Below are 20,118 nucleotides of genomic sequence, written 5' to 3'. Positions count from 1 at the left end.
AGAAACCCCGAAGAGACGGTGCATCGGAGGAGCGGGAGAGCGAAAAAACTGAAGCAGCTCTTTCCCGGAGAGAAGGGAGAATTTTTTTTAAAAAAAAATGTGTAAGGAAAAGGAGGCGACGCGGCCGCTCCGCTTCCTCCCCGCTATAATTCCCCCCTCTCCGTCGCCCTCGCACCGCCACCGGCTGAGCTGGGAGGCGGGAGAGAGACTAGGCCGCGAAGCCAACCGAGCTCGCTTCCTCGCCCGCCTGCGCACCACGTCCCGCAGCGGCGGCACGCGCGTCTCCAGGCCGGCTCCCCGCGCCAACCCTCCGCGTCCACCCGCCGGCACTTGCCCGCCTGCCCCCCTCGGACCAGGCGGAGCCGCCGACTCGGCCCCAAGAGCGGCCTCACCTTCGCACTGGCCTTCTGCGAACCGCCTGGCGTCTTGTCCGCCATCTTGATTCTGTTCCCCAGCTCGAGCCTCAGCGGCGGGAAATCGAGCGCCGACTCCACGGATTGGAAGAGAGAGGGATTCTAGGCGGAAGGAACGGCGGCGGCGGCGGCGAGGAGGAAGGGCAAGGCACCGCGAGCCGATGGCCGAGCGCGAGATTTCGGAAGGTTATAAAAAAAAAGGTTGGGCAAAGGAGGAAGCCTAGCTCCGCCTCGCCCGCAGGGCATAAGGCGAGAGAGAGGGGGGGGCGTTGGCGCGCATGCGCGGTGAAAGGGCTTGCTTCGAATGGGATGCAGATTTCTTAAATCCTATTGACGTCTTGTCAGCTTGGCATGTGCAGGAAACGCTGATCCGGACACTCAAATAAGTCGCCCAAAGCCCGCCGACCCATGAGCCCAATTGCGGCTAATTAAGTAATGCATAATAAATATATATATTCATTATACACATATATACACACATATTCATATGTACACACATATATGTGTGTGTGTGTATTCATTGTGCAGGGATATATTCATTTTATCTCTCTCTCTCTCTCCCCCCCCTCCCCCCCATATATATATATATATATATATATATATATATATATATACACACACACACACACACACACACATACATACACACACACACAGTATAGAATCCTGGCCATAAGTAAATTATATGCATTTCCTATAGCGCTGAGTAGCTCCAGTCGTAATGTGTATAATAAATAGCGTTACTGGACAGAGCTTTCGGGCGGATTTTATTTCAGGGATAATGTGAGTCAGAGAAGTGCTGTTGAAATCCTAAACTGGCGCCTTGGAGACAGTTCTGGGATGAGGGCAAACAAATTAAATCTGAGAAAACCGGAGGTCCTGTAGGTTCCAAGACGCCCAGCTGTAGAAGGAGGCTTGCAGCTTGTTCTAGATGGGGCGGCACTCGCCTTGAAAGACCACGTGTGCCGTTTGGAGGGCCTCATAGCTGGCTGGGAAATAGCACGTGGCTTTGGTAGCCAGGAGTGACTTTTTCCAGCTTTCGGCTGGTATGCGAATTGCAGCACTATTTGGAAAGATTCGACTAGACTACTGCAATACACACTGCAGATGTGCTTGAAGATGGTTTGAAAACTTGAGCTGATCCAGAGTCCTGTTGGGAGAAAAGCTTCAGTGTATTTATAGGCTCAATTTAAAGTGCTGTTTTTAATGTTTAAAGCTCTAAATGTTTTGGACCGAAGTTGGCTTCACCTACGCTATCCTGCCTGCATAATGAAGTTGGGTGGACTGTGGCTATTTCCTTTTTGTTTTGTTGGTCTTTTTTATCTTTGAGAAGACTAGGTGGTTTTATCTCTTACTTGTGTGCTTCATGTACTGCATTGTTGTAAAAAGGTAAAGGTAAAGGTACCCCTGCCCGTACGGGCCAGTCTTGACAGACTCTGGGGTTGTGCGCCCATCTCACTTAAGAGGCCAGGGGCCAGCGCTAGCGTGACATCGCTGCTCTGGCCAGAGCCAGAGCCAGAGCCGCACACGGAAACGCCGTTTACCTTCCCGCTGGTAAGCGGTCCCTATTTATCTACTTGCACCCGGAGGTGCTTTCGAACTGCTAGGTTGGCAGGCGCTGGGACTGAGCAGCGGGAGCGCACCCCGCCGCAGGGATTCAAACCGCCGACCTTTCGATCGGCAAGCCCTAGGCGCTGAGGCTTTAACCCACAGCGCCACCTGCGTCCCACTGCATTGTTGTAAGCCACTTTAAATGGGCACTACCTGGAAAAGCAGATCCTGAAGCTGAGGCTCCAATACTTTGGCCACCTCATGAGAAGAGAAGACTCCCTGGAAAACATCCTAATGTTGGGAAAGATTGAGGGCACAAGGAGAAGGGGACAACAGAGGACGAGATGGTTGGATGGTGTTCTCAAGGCTACCAGCATGAGTTTGACCAAACTGTGGGAGGCTGTGGAGGACAGGGGTGCCTGGCGTGCTCTGGTCCATGGGGTCACAAAGAGTTGGACATGACTACTGTAAATGACTAAACAACAACAACATCCTGGAAAAGCAACCCAGAAATATTAAGGGGGGAAAAACATGAAGCTAACAACCACCACACCTTGTGGTAGAAAATTACATACATTAATTATTGCAAGCCACTTGGTTGTCCAGGGTTGTGTATGAAGACTTGTTACAATCATGTATTAGTCATAGAATTGTAGGGTTGCACGGGACCCAAAGCAATGCAGGAGGTTGGACTAGATTCAGAAAGAGAAAACAAACAAGTTACCGTACAATCAATAGACTACTGCAGATCCGCCACGTGTCCCTATTTTCCAGGGATGTCCCTGATTTAGAGAAGCTGGCCCGTTTTCTGATTTGATCCTGGAATGTCCCGCTTTTCTTTAGGATGTCCTTATTTTCATTGAAGAAATGTTGGAGGGTATGGAATTATCCAACCCTCGAACCGTCTGAAGGCAATCGTGTAGTGTATAGGCAAGGGTTTTAAAAAATGTTTAATGTTTTATTATGTTTTTACGTATGTTAGGGGAAGCGGGTGGCACTGTGGTCTAAACCACTGAACCCCTTGGGCTTGCTGATCGGAAGGTCGGTGGTTCGAATACCCACGATGGGGTGAGCTCCCGTTGCTCAGGCCCAGCTCCTGCCAACCTAGCAGTTGAAAAGCATGCCAATAAGTGCAAGCAGATAAATAGTTACCACTCAGGCGGGAAGGTAAACAGCGTTTCTGTGCGCTGCTCTGGTTTTGGTGTTCCGTTGCGCCAGAAGCGGCTTAGTCATGCTGGCCACATGACCGGAAAAACTATCTGTGGACAAACGCCGGCTCCCTCGGCCAGTAAAGCAAGATGAGCGCCACAACCCCAGAGTCCTCTGCAACTGGACTTAACTGTCAGGGGTCCTTTTGACATATATTGGAAGCTACTCAGAGTGGCTGGGACAACCCAGTAAGATGGGTGGAGTATAAATAATAAAATTATCATTATAGAATGGGATGTCCCTATTTTCATCAGAGAAATGTTGGAGGGTATGCTACTGTAATGTGCTCTACATGCCTTTAAAGGCTGTTCAAAAACTTCACCTACCATAAAGCACAGCTGCTCAGCTGCTTGAGGAGTAAAGTGATAAGAGTATATAATAACTAGTCTGTATCAGGACACTTAAATGAACTTGCCCATACGGCTCCTCCATCTGGTATACTCTTAAGAGCAATCACACAGATTGTACTTACATTAAGGCCAATCAGTTCAGTGGGCCCAAATGAAAAAGGTGCAAAGAGCATTTTCACTGGTGGCCTCATCTTTGTAGAACTTTCTTCCTCCACCAAAGTACATTTGACCACCACTTTAGCCATTTCAGATTGGACTTTAAAAAGCTTTTTGTTCTCATTCATTTTTTATTAATGTGGGGCTAGACTTTTAAGTCACCACTGCTTATGATGTTTTCTGTGTATTGCTGATCTGAGTTTACCTTGTTCTATGCTGCTGTTTTAGTTTTCATCATTTTTATTTTATTGAGTGTTGTTATTTCTGTAAGCTGCATTGGGAGGCCCTTCCAGCCTGGAAGGGTGGGATAAAAATACATTCAAGTGCCGAAACCTGCAAAAAAACCCAAAACCCAACAACAACAAATAGGCAATATATGGAAGAAGAAAAAAGCCTACATCATATTTGGTTCATAGTGGTGATGCAGCTGTCGTATCAAAGGAATGGAAGAAATCTCCAGAATCCTAAAAGTCTTGAGCTTTTGAAACAACTGTGTATATAGATGCATGTACATCATATAAAGATAAGTCAGCTGACAGGCCTCGCATTTTCAGTACCATGGTCTAGTAAAAGATTGTGCTCACCCACGCCACATTTTTGCATGAACACAAAAGTCTTTAAAGGATGTTCGGTGGGGTTCCTCACCACTAGGGGGTGCAGTCAACACATTTTTCTAAAGGAAAAGATGAACACTACTGAAATCTATTCATAGACGCTAACAATGTGTCATATACGTACACCTCAAGGCAGCATATACAGTGGTACCTCGGGTTACATATGCTTCAGGTTACAGACGCTTCAGGTTACAGACTTCGCTAACCCAGAAATATTACCTCAATTTAAGAACTTTGCTTCAGGATGAGAACAGAAATCGTGCTCCAGCGGCACGGCAGCAGCGGGAGGCCCCATTAGCTAAAGTGGTGCTTCAGGTTAAGAACAGCTTCAGGTTAAGAACGGACCTCCAGAACAAATTGAGTTCTTAACCTGAGGTACCACTGTACTCTGAAACACTGGCTTACTCTTACACTGATTTGTTTGTTTATCACATGCTTTTGTCTGCCTAAAATGATTCACAGGCTGAACTTTTTTTCGTGGGAGGAAGGCAGTTCCTCATTCAGAGGGTGATCAGCACTGACAAACAGTGTGAGGTGGGGTGGGGTGGGGGTGTTGTTCCGACTGCTTTAAAGCAGAAGGTGGTACGTCTGCTCCTGAAAATACCCTTCCTGTACCCAGAGGGGTTTCACAACTACCACCCAGTCTTTAATACCTCCTTTTGGGATAAGATGCTTTGAGTGATAGCGGTTTGGCTGCAGACACATTTGGAGGAAACAGATTACTTGTTTCAGTCTGGTTTCAGGCTAGGGGTGCCAACTAGAATAAAATATTGGGGGGGGGGGGTAGGGGCAGGTTAGCGCCACTCTGAATAATCAATTACATGACATGGTGCACACACACCTTTTGAATGGCAATGGCCATTAACTTTGTGGGCGTGACCCCCTCAAATATTTTACGGGGGAGCTGTAGGATTTGGCTCCTATGATTCAGGCCTGGGTTTGGCATGGAATTGGCCCTGATCGCCTTGACAGAGAACCTTTGATGGAGCAGCCAGGGGAGTGCAAGCCTGCTGCTGCTGGATCCTTCAGCAGCTTTAGATACCATTGAGCAGAATATCCTCTTGGACCATCTCTATGGGTTGGGAGTTGGAGATGTGGTTTTATAGTGGTTCCGCTTCTACATGCATGATGGTGGCAGAGAGAAGCACTGGAGAACTACATGTTTACATCTTGGCAGCACAGCTGTGGGGTGCTGCAAAGCACTATTTTGTCCCCAGTCCTATTTAAGATCTATATGAAGCCCTTGGGAACAATTCAAGAGGAGGTTCAGGGCACAGTGTCCTTAGCATGCTGATGATACGCAACTCTACTTGTCTATTAAATCAGAGTCAGGAGAGGATAAACTGAACCAATGCCTGGATGCAGTGGAGTGAATAATGGTCAACAGACTGAAGCTCAGTCTTACTAATACAGTTTGAAAGCATACCAGTGCAAGTAGACAAATAGGTACTGCTCCGGTGGGAAGGTAAACGGCGTTCCCGTGCGCTCTGGCACTCATCACGGTGTCCTGTTGCGCCAGAAGCAGTTTAGTCATACTGGCCACATGACCCGGAAAGTTGTCTGTGGACAAACGCCAGCTCCCTTGGCCTGAAAAACAAGATGTGCGCTGCACTCCATAGTCGTCTTTGACTGGACTTAACCGTCCAGGGGTCCTTTACCTTTTACCTTTCTTAAGACAGGATCACTGTGGGCAAGTGGTTCCCAGGTCCATGAATTGGGGGTCTGCCTGTTCTAGATGAGGTTGCACTCCCTGTGAAAGAACTTGTATGCAGTTTAGGGGTGCTCTGGGAGCAGTCGTTCTCCATGGAGGCCCGGGCACCTTTAAAGAGCATTTATCACCAGGTTCAGCAGGTGCATCAACTGTGCCCTTTTCTGGACAAGGATAATTTGACCACTTACATTGGTAAGGAGATTCCTCTTTCTTCCTTTCACAGAGCTCCAATTCCCAGAGTTCCCTGGGAAAGAAGGACTGGTTGTTAATCCACTCTGGGAATTGGAGCTCTGTGAGGGGAATGGAGGGGTGTCTTTTAACAACTCTCAGCACCCTTAAGAAACTTAATAGTGTGGAAAAGCCAGCCCTAGACCTTTAAAACCTGTCCTTGGTTCCACTACTTATGCATTTTCATTCAATTTCTATTCCACCTTTCCTCCAAGCTCAAGATTGTGTACATGGTTCTTCCCCTCCCCTTTCTTCCTCACAACATCCCTGTGAGGTAGGTTAGGCTGGGAGACAGTGACTGGTCCAAGGTTACTCAGTGAGCTTCATGGTTAATTGGGGAACTGAACTCCCAAGTCCGACCTAGTCTAACAGTAATGTGACACTGGCTCTTAACTTTATGCTACACTGGCTGTTGGGTCTATGGTTAATCCAGTCCTCGTTTATTGGGACAGAGAGTAATCTGTGTTAATTCATTCTTTTAAAATGTGATTATTGCAGCATTTTTGTCTTCAGCAATAACACAGCTGACCTGACAGGGGAATAGGGCACTTGCTTCCCACTGGATTCCTGCTAACTTCTAGGTGGCCCCTCCATCTTTCACAGCAGAACTGACACACAGTCTCATCCTCTGCCTTGCTTCTTTATTTTTGATCTGGTTCTGAGCCAAAGGGGGCCCAGCCAGAGGCCATACTTTAGAAGCAAAGCACCATGAACTAATCTGGTCCATAGTGGATGCATCCAGAGAAGTAAAAGGCCAAACAACAGGAGTGGGGAGCCTAGAGTTCTGCTCGTGAGGTGAATAGGAAGCATTTAAGGTAAGATGTTTGGTTTGGGGAGAAGAATGAGAAAATGACAGTGTCCGTGTGAAAGCAGGAATGGTTGCAGAGTCTGTAGTGCTTTCCACTGTTATCTTCGGTCACAACCCATTCATTTTACTCCACTTCATTAATCCTTTTTAATTATCCACCTCATTAACTGAAACCAACTGGTATGTGTGTGCGCGCACGCATGATTTCAGCTTCTGTGCGCTTTCATAATGAATAATCTTTGCCAAATTACAAGCAGGGTGGTATCAGGGAATTCTGTGAAAAGGGAAAGCATGGCAGAGATTTAGCTGGAATCTGAAAGGTCATCCCCCTAACAATTGATTCCATATGGAAGTATATCCCTGAATTTGTGCTATTTATAACACAATGTGGCACAGCTCTTTTCCAGTACACATTAGCAGCCACTGAATGATATCACTCAGTATGCCAGGTCTTTTGCACTGGAGATCTTTCAGAGATGCTTATGATGGGACCTCAGTGTTGACATTGGGGTAAAAGAGACTAAATTTTAAAATGCTCTTAATTTTGTAACTGTTTTAATTGATACATTTTAGGATCAATTAGAGCTTTTGTTAATCAAGTTGCATATAAATGAAATAAATAAATAGTGAAAATATGGCACACCTTTCTTTGATCTTGACACTTGAAAGGATGGCATTTAGCAGCAGGCTCATGCTTATCTTTGTTGTCTTGCACAACTGAAAGAAACCCCACAAACTGTTTCCAATGGTAAATATGTATAGCTGTCACTCCAGTGAATGGTGATTTCAATGTTGTTGTTCTTTAGTCGTTTAGTCATGTCCGACTCTTCGTGACCCCATGGACCAGAGCATGCCAGGCATTCCTGTCTTCCACTGCCTCCCGCAGTTTGGTCAAACTCATGCTGGTAGCTTCGAGAACACTGTCCAACCATCTCGTCCTCTGTCGCCCCCTTCTCCTTGTGCCCTCCATCTTTCCCAACAGCAGGGTCTTTTCCAGGGAGTCTTCTCTTCTCATGAGGTGGCCAAAGTATTGGAGCCTCAGCTTCAGGATCTGTCCTTCCAGTGAGCACTCAGGGCTGATTTCCTTAAGAATGGAGAGGCTGGATCTTCTTGCAGTCCACGGGACTCTCAAGAGCCTCCTCCAGCACCATAATTCAAAAGCATCAATTCTTCAGCAATCAGCCTTCTTTATGGTCCAGCTCTCACTTCCATACATCACTACTAGGAAAACCATAGCTTTAACTATATGGACCTTTGTTGGCAAGGTGATGTCTCGGCTTTGGTGATTTCAGTACATTAAGCTTATTCTGAAAACCAGGGATGAATCTCTCAAGACACTCTGAGGGCCAGCAAGTGAGGAAATTGCTAATGTCTTAACGGTATGGTTGTTATTTTTAACCCAATTTCACTTTCCTCAGCACCCCAGAATGCACGCTGTCCATTCTCTCCTTTTCTTTCTCTGCTTTATAGCGCTCTGTCTTCCTTCTGCACCCCATAGGGCAGGTTATGATGCAGATTTATATAAAAAATAGTTCCACCCTACTTTATAGCCCCACAAAGTTTTCATAGCAGCTTACAAAAGATTCTCACAATAAAATCACACTCAGATCTAGTAGAAATCTGGTAGAAGGACGAAAAATTCACAGTATCAAGGCAGCATTTCCTGTTCATTTCCTTGTCTCTTCCCTAGCGTCATACCAGGCAACAGTTCTCACAAAAAATCCTCTGAGGCCAAGTAGCTGGACCTGGTTCATCCCATGATGGAAACAGTCTTCCCTTACTGGCAGTTGCTGGTTGCCAGGCAACAGCGTCAAACTCTCCATCTGTTATTTTGCTGATTTCCTGTTGCCCTACCCACCACACTCACCCTATCTCAATAACCCCCACATTTTTTCTATCCTTCACCACTCCACAGATTTCTCTAAATCCAACTATGTCTTTCCTTTGCTATGTCCCTTCACAACTCTCTTTGCAACCCTAATTCCCCTTTCCTTCGGTTGATTAGTATAGTTGTTATTTTTGGTGTTTTTCTGCCCCCTGCTCCCAGCCCCAGTCTCTCTCCCAGAGAGGGAATCTCAGCCACCAGTGGGCTGTGCAGAATAGCCAGCTACAACAGAATGGGAAAAAACAGAGCTGGCCCATGACATTTTGGCACCTGAGGCAAATCACAAAATGGGCCTTTTTCAGGAAAGAAGGGGGTGTGAAGAAAAATTTGAAAGGGGGGAATAATTATCAACAAGGGAGAGTAAAGATCGACATTGGGAACAAAGAAGGGAATCGAGTCAACCTTACCCAGCAGCTGAACTGGTAATCTAAAGACTTCACAGGGAGAAACGGGTCTGTGGGTACAGAGCTCAGGAGACCCCTGAAGGCTGTTGGAAAAATGCCCTGGGAATGGCTGCCAACTTCCCAAATCTTTGGGGCGTCTCTCCGGTGATCCTCTCTGGCTATAAATCTCCCTCAGTCCAGAGACACCGGTAATAGGCGACCCGCCTCTCCTGAAAAGAGCACGCCAGTCTTCTGGCATATCATAGGAGAAGAAAGACTCAATCGTAGTTCTAAAACTACTTTATTTACAGTCATATACAGAGACTCCATCAGTATGTCCGTGCTCTTGGAATACCAGTACAGAAACCTGTGACACACACAGAAGTGAAACTAACTTCCAATAGTACTCAAAGGAAGAGATAGTACAGAGTTCCTTTCTCACGCTGTCTCAGACACACACATGATGTATACAATCATAGTACCACTCACTGGAGCAGCTCGGATAAAAATCCTAACAAAAGCAGCCCCCACCATTTCTTCCCTAAGGGTGGGAGGAGACCAGCTGTGTCCCCTATTCACTGAGAGGCTGCTGTGGAAGTGGCATGGGGGTGCCAAGGTGATGGCAGATCCAGCCTCAGAGGAACAAGCCACAGGTGACACATTCTTTGGAGGTCAGATCTGGTGGCCCACTGCAGGCGGCAACCTTGTGATTCATAGAATCATAGAATCATAGAGTTGGAAGAGACCACAAGGGCCATCGAGTCCAACCCCCTGCCAAGCAGGAAACACCATCAGAGCACTCCTGACATATGGTTGTCAAGCCTCTGCTTAAAGACCTCCAAAGAAGGAGATTCCACCACACTCCTTGGCAGCAACTCCACTGTCGAACAGCTCTTACTGTCAGGAAGTTCTTCCTAATGTATAGGTGGAATCTTCTTTCTTGTAGTTTGGAACCATTGCTCCGTGTCCGCTTCTCTGGAGCAGCAGAAAACAACCTTTCTCCCTCCTCTATGTGACATCCTTTTATATATTTGAACATGGCTATCATATCACCCCTTAACCTCCTCTTCTCCAGGCTAAACATGCCCAGCTCCCTTAGCCGTTTGGAACTGTCTGGAGCAGGCTTCTTCAACCTTGGGCTTCTTCAACCTTGGGCCCTCCAGATGCTTTTGGCCTACAACTCCCATGATCCCTAGCTAGCAGGACCGGTGGTCAGGGATGATGGGAATTGTAGCCTCAAAACACCTGGAGGGCCAAGGTTGAGGAAGCCTGGTCTGGAGGATACTTGGACCCAGGAAACGTGAAAATCCAACAATGCTTTAGAAGGCTAGGAGAAAAGAAGTAGATAGCCAATGCATGTTGAGATGTGGCCTTTCCTCCACTAAATAATACTGTATGAAGGTTTCTACACCCTAGATAGAGACCAGAGATAATATTGCAGTTGCAAGACATCGGGAATAAATGTACTTAATCCACATATGGGATTGGCTTTTAATTAGGCTGTTTAATTACATACAAGTTGAGGGCAACTAAGTTTTGAAAATTTCGCTATTGGTGTGTCACACAAATATGCCTGTTTATCCACATTTATGTATCAGGTATGCATAAATTAATTTATCTTTTTAAAGAGAATTATCAGTGGCATTTCACCAGAAAGAAAACTATCATAGAACTCTTGGAAATGGGCCACTTTCATTTGGAAAACGAACTTGCCTGTAATTATCCCAAGTCTTATAAAAGGCAGAAGAGATTATTTAGCAAGTAATAAGTGATGTGTATCAGCATCTTTTTTTTTCATTAAAAAAACTGCATAGTATACAAAAAAACCCCTCAAAAATCTCACCATCATGTTATACTTGAATAAACATTTTTGGGTGGACATTCTTTTTTTCAGTTGATCCACAAGCTCAAGGTTACAAGGTCGAAAGATGTAATTGTTCAGACTTCTAAATATGTGATGCCTTACACTATGAATCATTTATTTTACTACTACTATTCAATATTTAACTAGCTCTAGCAGCATGTAACATGCTGACCATGCACTAGACCAGCATGTATATGTCAAAAATAGTTGATGGAAAATGCCAAAATCCTAAGAGAAGCTACTCATGCAGCACAATCCTAAGTGTGTTTATTCAGAAAGAAATCCCACAAGGTTCAGTGGGACTTACTGTCTAGCCAACATGCTTTGAACTGCAGCCTTAATCATTGATGGGAGAACACTTCTGCACCTGTAGTGAAAAATAACTGCACTCCCCCATTCTGAGCAATACCTCGTTTTATAAATCAGGGGTGGTTAACCTTTTTATCTGAAGTCTGCATTCTCACAAGATAATCTGTCAGGGGCCACATGTTGGTAGTGGGCAGGGCCAGAGCTGACAGTGGGTGAGCCACTCACTTTTCCCACTGACACTCTGCCATACATTTCTGCTTCTCTGTCTTCCTGCCACCCACTTCTTCTTGCCCATTGGACTGCTGGGTGAGGGGCATATCACCCTTCCAAAGGTCTCCATTGTTTGCTTGCAGAGGATTCCCCACTCCAGTTTTAATTTAATTTAATTTAATTTTTTGCATGAGAATCATTTTTGTTTATTACAGCATCACAATTTAGAAGTGGCCCCAAGTTTGGCAATGTGGCCTCTTCTGGAATGAACTAAGAAAAGCTGGATATTATTGTCCTTTTTGGTAAGAAGTTTTATTGACTTTCTGTGTAAAAAGGAGATTCTGTTCTGCAATCTACTCCTCACAAAGCTGAGCTCTTCCTTAATCCAGAAAACAAGGTTTTACTGTTTTGTTGTTGTTGTTTTTTATTAAAGATTTTCTTGTTTTACAGAGGTTTGTCTAATGTCTCTCGTATTTTTTCCGTGTAACATTTTTACAAATCAGTTTCATTTGTTGAGACATTGGGGGGGAGGGGGTTAATTTGATTTGCTATCTCTATGTTTTCCACCTACTACCCACCATCTCTCCCTCTGCCCCCCATATGAAATTATGTCAAAGGCCACAGGACCCCCCCCCTTATTTGGCTTGATACCTAGTGGCGATTAGAGGTAGGAAAATTACACTCTTTGCAGTTTTATTTTTTTAAAATGAGTACTTTAATTTAGCTTCTGGAAGGGTAGGGCCCAGTCAGGGATGCAATTCAACCAGGACACCGTGCACTTTAGACCAGGCACCCCCAAACTCGGCCTTCCAGATGTTTTGGGACTACATTTCCCATCATCCCTGACCATTGGTCCTGTTAGCTAGGGATATTGGGAGTTGTAGTCCCAAAACATTTGGAGGGTTGAGTTTGGGGGATGCCTGCTTTATACCATATTTTGGAAATTGTCCATTTCTGTGTCATGCACATCATGCGGCTGGTGAATATGACCCTCCCCTATTGAAATGCCATCCTTGTCCACTGTTTAGGATTCCGTTCTTGCTTGGTGTGGTTGTATAAGAATTTTTCCACAGTCAACATGAACTTGCTTACTTGCGTGATCACAATTCCTTCCACCTTCTTGCATATGGCGGTGACATCACACATCCACAAGCATTTCTCCAATGTGTTTCTTCTAGCTGTTCAAACATTAACAGGCTATTTTTGCCCCAAAATGTACACATAGGTGAGATCAGAGGTAGGTCAGAAGCTTTTAGAATGCATTTATGTCTTCACAGTTGCTAGAACCATCACAGTATGGAAAGTAAGCAATGTAATAATAATAATAATAATAATTTTTTATTTATACCCCACCCTCCCCAGCCAAGACTGGGCTCAGAGCGGCTAACAACCAACAATAAAAACAAGTTCATTAAAATACAATTTAAAAGATTAAGATACAACATTAAAACATTAGTATGCAGTCTCTTCATAGGAGGAGAAAGGAAAAAGGAAGAGGGGTTGGGAATCAAACTGATTCTAAGCCAAAGGCCAGGTGGAACAAGGGCAGCCCCGTGTAGAGCGAATTACAGTAGTCAAGCCTGGAGGTGACCATCACATGGACCACTGTGGCCAGGTCGGGGTGGGAAAGGTAAGGGACCAACTGCTTGATGCGGCAAAGGTGGAAAAATGTCGCCTTGGCTGTTGTTGTAACCTGCGCCTGCAATGTAGCTTTTCTAGACGCCTGTTACAATGCCCAGAAATGCAGCTGTCCACAAGTGAATGCTGACAACCCCAGAGAGTAGGGTGGCCATGTGTCTTTCCTTACAGATAGCTGTCCTCTATTTGAAGGGTTGTCCAGTATTCAAATCTGGCTTAAAGCTAAAAATAGGAGAACAGAGACCTTGATGTTGCCCATCAATAGCTAACACCTGGACAGCAAATGGGGGAAGACTGTAGCTCAGTAGCAGAGCACCTGCTTTGCATGCAGAAGATCCCTGGCATCTCCAAATATGGCTGGAAAAGACCCCCAATGGCTCTCATATGTTCAAACTTCCCTCTGAAACCAAATGACTGGTTAAATAAAGTAAAGGATGTTGCCTGTATCATCAAATTAACTGATTTGTGTGAGAGAAGGCAAACAGGATTACAGCCATACCATGGTTCTCGAACAGAATCCATTTCGGAAGTCCGTTCGACTTCCAAAAACATTCGAAAACTAAGGCACAGCTGATTGGCTGCAGGAGCTTTCTGCACTCAATTGGAAGCCGCAGAAGCTGAGTCGGACGTTCGGGTTACAAAGAACGTTAGCCAACCAGAACACTCACTTCCAGGTTTGCGGCGTTCGGGAGCCAAAACATACGAGTACCAAGGCATTCGACAACCAAGGTGACTGTATGATCATTTTGCCAAGAAATATATGTATGTTTAATTATATACTGGGTAACAAGGTACAAGAAAACACAACCCCACACTCCTTGTTAGGAGTGGTACAGTCAGTTGAATTTATTTAAGTGTAAAAAAATCAAAGTAGTTCTGATAATGTTAAAGAGCCCTGTATTTTTCTTTTGTATTGTTCAGTGTTAATGAGAGTGGTGTTTACTTTCTCCTTTTTATTATTTTTTCTGATTTATTTTATTTTATTGTAAAATGTTTTTGTATTAGCATTGTAAAACCTTTGAGATATCAAGCAAAACATAAAAGGTCAAAAAAGGAGAAAAGAAATAGCTGTGCATCTGGATTAGGAAGTTACATGCAGGGTGAATCTGACCAAACTTCTCCCTCTCCCCTTGTTATGAAAGATTGTGCTTCTTGTGGTAAGGTAAAAAAATATTGCTTCTTTTGGTACTCTACACTGAAAGTCTCATTTAAATAGGAAGCATAAATTATGCAAAAGAAAATGTGCAGGCATTTGTTTTTCCTAGTTGATTTAGGAACGCTTCACATGGTATCTTGAGCAATAAATTTCACTTCGTTGGCAAATGGTTACAAAACCTATGTAGAGGTATGCAGTTGTTTGGCAACTGTTGGTGGGAGAGAACCCATTGAATAATCTGTGTTTGTGGGAGTACTCTTTGTGTATGGGATTACTTATAGCACGATCCTCTGCATGTCTACCTGGAAACAAATTCTTCTGGGATGTATAGGACTTATGCAGAGGTACATGTGTTTAGGGTTGCAGCCTAAGGCAGCATTCAAACTGGAGTAGTTTTATGACTTTTGCCAAGCTGCCATTGTAGACAAACTGCTTCTGTCTTCTGTGCTACAAGACGAGTCACCACTGGAAGAGGTATTCTGCTTAAGCATTGCACAGATCATTATTCGCCATTGCTAATTTGGCGTGAGGAGAATGTTGGTCACAATGATAATTAAGAAATAAGAGGCCTTTGCACAACAGGCCAAAACCCTGTACATTAAGTGCAACAGGCCAAACCCTGTACATTAAGTGAACCACAGCAGGTTCTTTGAGATTTTATCTCTTCTAATACCTCAATCCAGCCTACACATATTAGGCAAGCCAGGTCAAGCCATGTGTATATGCAACACATTCACCTGCTTCTGGTGAATCCTCTCCAGGGCTCACTTGCAGTTCCCTTTGCCCCACACTTTATTCTGTATGGTCCATGGCTTCTAGGCATGGGTCCAAGATGTTTTTCTTTTGTGCCACTGCTTTCCCTGGAAAAATCTGCTGTTTAATGCTGAATCGGAGCAAACATCAATTTGCTGGAAACCCAATGGACATTTGCTCCAATTCAGCAGTAAACAGCGGGTTTCCCCAGGGAAAGCAGCAGGGAAATCCATGCCTAGAAGGGCCAAACGGAAGTGTGGGTGAAGCTTTGTTTGGGGTTACCACTTATCTATCACTATAGAAGAGGAAACACATCTCTGGAAAATAAGATGTGTTTGCATAAAAGCTGCATGTGCTAATTGATGGTAGAGATGCACACTTAGAAATACAGAGCACTCCAAACTGTAGGAATGCTCTATGCCAGTGTAACTTACCCTTATTCCAAACTCTGTTCAGGAGCAGCGCTACTGCTGCCTGAGCTGACTGGGACCTGGCAGAGAGAAAAACAAGCCTTTTAAACAGTTTGATTTATGCCACCCTTTTTTGTCAGTATACCTTCTGGTAGATCCAGTGCCAGATTTACATACAGTGGTACCTCAGATTAAGTACTTAATTTGTTCCGGAGGTCCGTTCTTAACCTGAAACTGTTCTTAACCTGAAGCACCACTTTAGCTAATGGGGCCTCCTGCTGCCGCCACGCCGCCGGAGCCCGATTTCTGTTCTTATCCTGAAGCAAAGTTCTTAACCTGAAGCACTATTTCTGGGTTAGTGGAGTGTGTAACCTGAAGCGTATTTAACCTGAAGCATATGTAACCCGAGGTACCACTGTATAAGATAAACAAGCTATAGCTTAGGGCCACACTCTTCTTGGGCCCCCCCAAAAAAATTTAAAGGAAAAAAAACCTGGATGTACATTTCCAGAATATAAGACAAAAAACAAATAAAATAAAACCTGCATACAGCAACAGTGTTTTGTGTTGTGTAGGCTCTTGTGATGTAAGTAATGGACCCCTATATATATATATCATATATCATATATTCAACACACAAAAAAGCAACAATTTGTTGTTGACAAAGGACAGCTGGACATATAAAGGGCCCCATTACCTTCAGTAGCTTAGGGCCTCATCAAACCTAAATCTGGCCCTGGCTAGATCACATGAGCAAGTTAAAGGGAATTTGGAATAAGGGTAAATCTCCCTTTGCCCTTCTTCTGCCCTACCTTGCCTTGCCTGTTTTTCAGGATTTGCTCCAGCTGAGCCAGAATGGAAGACTTAAACAGGTGGATCCGAGCTTGAGCTGGGATGAGGAACTCCAGCTGGGCAAACTCCAGCTCAGCTGGAGATCTGCCTATTCCAAATTCCATTAATCCAGGCGGAACTTGGGATTGGATGCTCCCATAATTACTTTAAATATAAATACCTTGCATCTCACGATACTGGGGAAACCTGTAAGCAGGTGGCCTGTGTGCTTGCTCAGTTGGGAACATAGGAATCTGCCTTTGTGCTGTATCAAACCATTGCTCCTTCTAGTTCAGTACTGTTTACATTGACTTACACCAGCTGTCCGGGGTTCCAGATGGGGGGTAGAGTTGTTCAAGTATCAAGACATGAACTTGAGAGGTCCATGTTCAAATTTACACTAGCCATAGGGCCAACTGAGTGACTTTGGGCCAGTTACTATCTCATAGTTTACACTGCTTCCCATGGTTGTTAAGGGGGGGGGGAATGGGAGGGGAATTATGGGAGCTGCCTATGCTTTTGCAACTTGTTTTTATTGCAGCACCCTAAACCCTGATTAAATGCTCTCCACTTCCCTGAGCAGTGGTTTCCTGTAATTAAGAAGAGCACTGAAAACTTGTGTTGTCTTTGTTTACAAATACTGTATACAAGTTGGAGCCAAATGGAAGAAAGGTTCCTTAAAGCAGCCAGAATAACCACTGATGCCATTTCAGATTCTCATAGATGGAGAAAGAGGACACAAAATAGACTCCAGTACTAGCTGGCTCTTAAGAAAAGCATTATTCCTCAATGTCACATTATATGAAGTTAAAGAGAAACATCATTCTTCATAGATACTAAGCCTGCAGATAAAGCAATATAACTGGTATGGTCAAAGATCCTAAGCTTCTCTTGCTACGTACGGAAAATAGTTTTTTTCCTAATATTTTTCCACTTCCCTACTGGAATACAAAATGACTCTGTATATTTATTAAATACTATTTTCCTTTGCCATATGTATTTTATTATAAATTTGTTGGATGTGCAGTATCTTCTTCTGTGTAGGATATGTTGTTCTAGCGTGAAAGCTAAACATGGCTTGTTGTTTTCTTTTCTTTCTCCAAATGTTCATTGCCTCTTATTCTGACTTGATCTGAGTGATTGCATTTTTATTCCACCCTTCCTCCAAGGAAATAGATGCCACCTCACTTCCTGAAAACAACTTGCGAGATACATTAGACCAAAAGATCATAAGCAATTGAGTTCACCCAGCAAGTTTTGTGGCTGACTGCAGGTTTGCCTCCCTGTTCATCATCCATTACTCTAAGCTTTGCGTCACACTGACTGGTTGGCCTGGAGCCAAACAGGAAAAGGAGGAAAAGAGGGTAGAATGTGTCAGAACAAAAAACCAAATTGTCATGTTCTAATCTGATGCCTGATCTCATGGAGGCCAGGCTGTTCACAAGTTACAGGACCACGGATAGCTCCAAGTAAATTACTTGCCCTAGCAAAAGTTGGGAGCAGACTGATATCCTTTAAACTTCTGGGCTCATCCAGACTTCCCCTTGCACTGCTTTCCCCCAGGGAAACCTGATCTTTACCACTGGGTTTTCCACGGATTGACGTTTGCTCCAAAAGTTGCTCGGACCCATGCTTTCTCCTTGGAAGTGTGGAGGAGCCCTCTGTCGACTTCCTCTAGGATCCACCCGCTTGCGGAGAACTTCAGAACTTTAAAGGGCAAATCCTCTGGCCTCAAGACTGCTACTCCTTCTTCATTCCATAGCACTCTCTGTGCTGCTAGACTGGTGAAGTGTAGTGGGAGGCATCTGATTCTTCAGGGGAAGATGCCCACCAAGGTCCCTACGGACCCTAATGGTCCAGAGGTTCTTCTGGAGACCCCTGTCCTACAGCCTCAGTTACAATGGTCTCTTGGTATCTGGCAGCCAGCTTAGAACCCTAAACTTCATCTGACTCCTCAGCTGGTGCCTCTGCAGCCTCGTTATGTGTGTGGATTACTGCTAGATTCAGGAGCCATGACAAAAGTAACTTCTTCAAAGAGCAAATAATTAAGCTGTGGAATTCAGTGCCACCAGAAGGCTCTAAAAGGGGATTAGACACTCGTGGGGGATAAAGCTTCTAGACAAGGTGGCTACTGCCTCCAGGTATTGGAGGCAGAGAATGCCTTTGGATATAAGGTGCTGAGAATCATGGGGGGGGGGTGGCATTGTTGCACTCATGGGTCTTAAGCACAGTGGCATCTTAATAGGCTTCTGGCCACCCAGGATACACTGATGGGCACATCTAATCACATGGAAAGTCCCATTGTTTACAGTATAACACTCCTTTGTCTTTTCTTTTCAATTATTAATTTGTTGCATATACATTACATCTCCCTGTTTTATTATTTATTGGTCACCTAAAACTGGTGGGAAATTTAAAGTGGCTGCTTCATTTCATCTTTTGAAACGAATCATCAGTTATGGTCAGTCATCATGCCCCAGTACAATAAGAATACTTAAATTTCTTTAATATGCAATGACAATCGAAAACCCTGTTCAACTGATTTTTAAATACAGTAATGTGTTTTGAAGGCGGCTTTTAGGCAGGGAGGCAAGAGAAACGCTAGATAAACCAAAGGAATTGCTCCATACTGCCAGTCACAGATAACAGGCCTGTTTCATTCAGTTTTTTGGTGTATCTGTTTATCAAGGACAAGAGAAGCTTACATGAGTGATTTAATGAGCATTCATCATGATTTGTGAGATTAGACAATGTTGCATCAAGCATTATCCCACAGTTTCCAGTGCATACTCCCTTTTCACAAAAAGTCTTACCTTTTGGGAAAGAGGCTTTGTTGCACAAGGGCTCAAAATCAGCTTTAATTGTGCAGCCTGAATTTGCCGGGATGGGTCTGGATCCCACCCCAAAGTAATGGCAGTCTGGAAGTGCTCTAAAAATCATGGACACACCATCTGGCATGGAAAAAAAGAGGCCCTTTATCTCACAAAGGTCAAGCATATACCAGTCAGTTTAATAATCCACAGAATGACATTGTGCTGTACATATTAATTTGCATTAAAATGTATAACACAATGTCATTATATGGGTTAATTATCATAGCACAAGCAATATTTTTTTTTGGGGGGGGGTTAAGTAAATTGTTTAGTTGATGTACCTTTAAGGACTCACACTAACTTGTTTGTTAAAAAAAATCTCTATGCTCTAGTACTGAAGCGTGTGTTGTCCCCTTGGGTCCTTTTTGTTCACTGTTGTCAGAAGTTACAGACCAGTTACAGGAAAAGCAGAACCAAGTCCTACTGTATTCAATGGGCTGCCCACAAATGAGGCTGCAGATCTTTGTGTCTGTTAATGGATACATGTTGCTTTAAATCAATTTTCACTGCGCCTAAATCTATGGCTTTTGTGCACCCATCTATAATATCAGCCTCTTGCCTTCTCCCCCGTCAATGTTCAAGCACAGGAGCTGACACCGAGAGACCTCCAAGGTAAGCCTAAGGAGATCGAATTACCAGTGAGAGGAGGACAGCTCCGCGGAGAGAGCAGAAGGGATCCCTTTTCTTGGCCAGGGTTTCGCCTAGTATTCAGAGAAAGTGACAGATGGGAAGGCAGGCAGGCAGGCAGGGGGGAGGGGGAGGGGGA

General features: G+C 44.4%; 1 protein-coding gene and 1 long non-coding RNA gene across 5 annotated transcripts in view; both read right to left on the bottom strand.

The window, feature by feature from the left end:
* The window catches only part of U2SURP (U2 snRNP associated SURP domain containing), a 35,579-nt gene extending 35,056 nt beyond the window's left edge, over nucleotides 1-523 (bottom strand). For all 4 annotated transcript variants that reach the window (XM_079977724.1, XM_079977725.1, XM_079977726.1 and 1 more), the window contains exon 1: nucleotides 393-523. In XM_079977724.1, coding sequence (XP_079833850.1) covers nucleotides 393-437 — 45 coding nt within the window. In that variant the 5' untranslated portion in view covers nucleotides 438-523. The remainder of the gene's footprint in view (nucleotides 1-392) is intronic.
* Nucleotides 524-19,180: 18,657 nt separating this feature from the next.
* Nucleotides 19,181-20,105, bottom strand: LOC307217286. The gene is made up of 2 exons (XR_013839527.1): nucleotides 19,767-20,105; nucleotides 19,181-19,713 (listed from the first exon to the last, which is right to left on the bottom strand). It is a non-coding gene; the product is annotated as an uncharacterized lncRNA (long non-coding RNA).
* Nucleotides 20,106-20,118: the final 13 nt, after the last annotated feature.

The sequence above is a fragment of the Podarcis cretensis genome (genome assembly GCF_951804945.1).
Source record: "Podarcis cretensis genome assembly, chromosome: 5".
In the NCBI taxonomy this organism is placed as follows: domain Eukaryota; kingdom Metazoa; phylum Chordata; class Lepidosauria; order Squamata; family Lacertidae; genus Podarcis; species Podarcis cretensis.
This window is presented reverse-complemented; position numbering and strand designations above follow the sequence as displayed.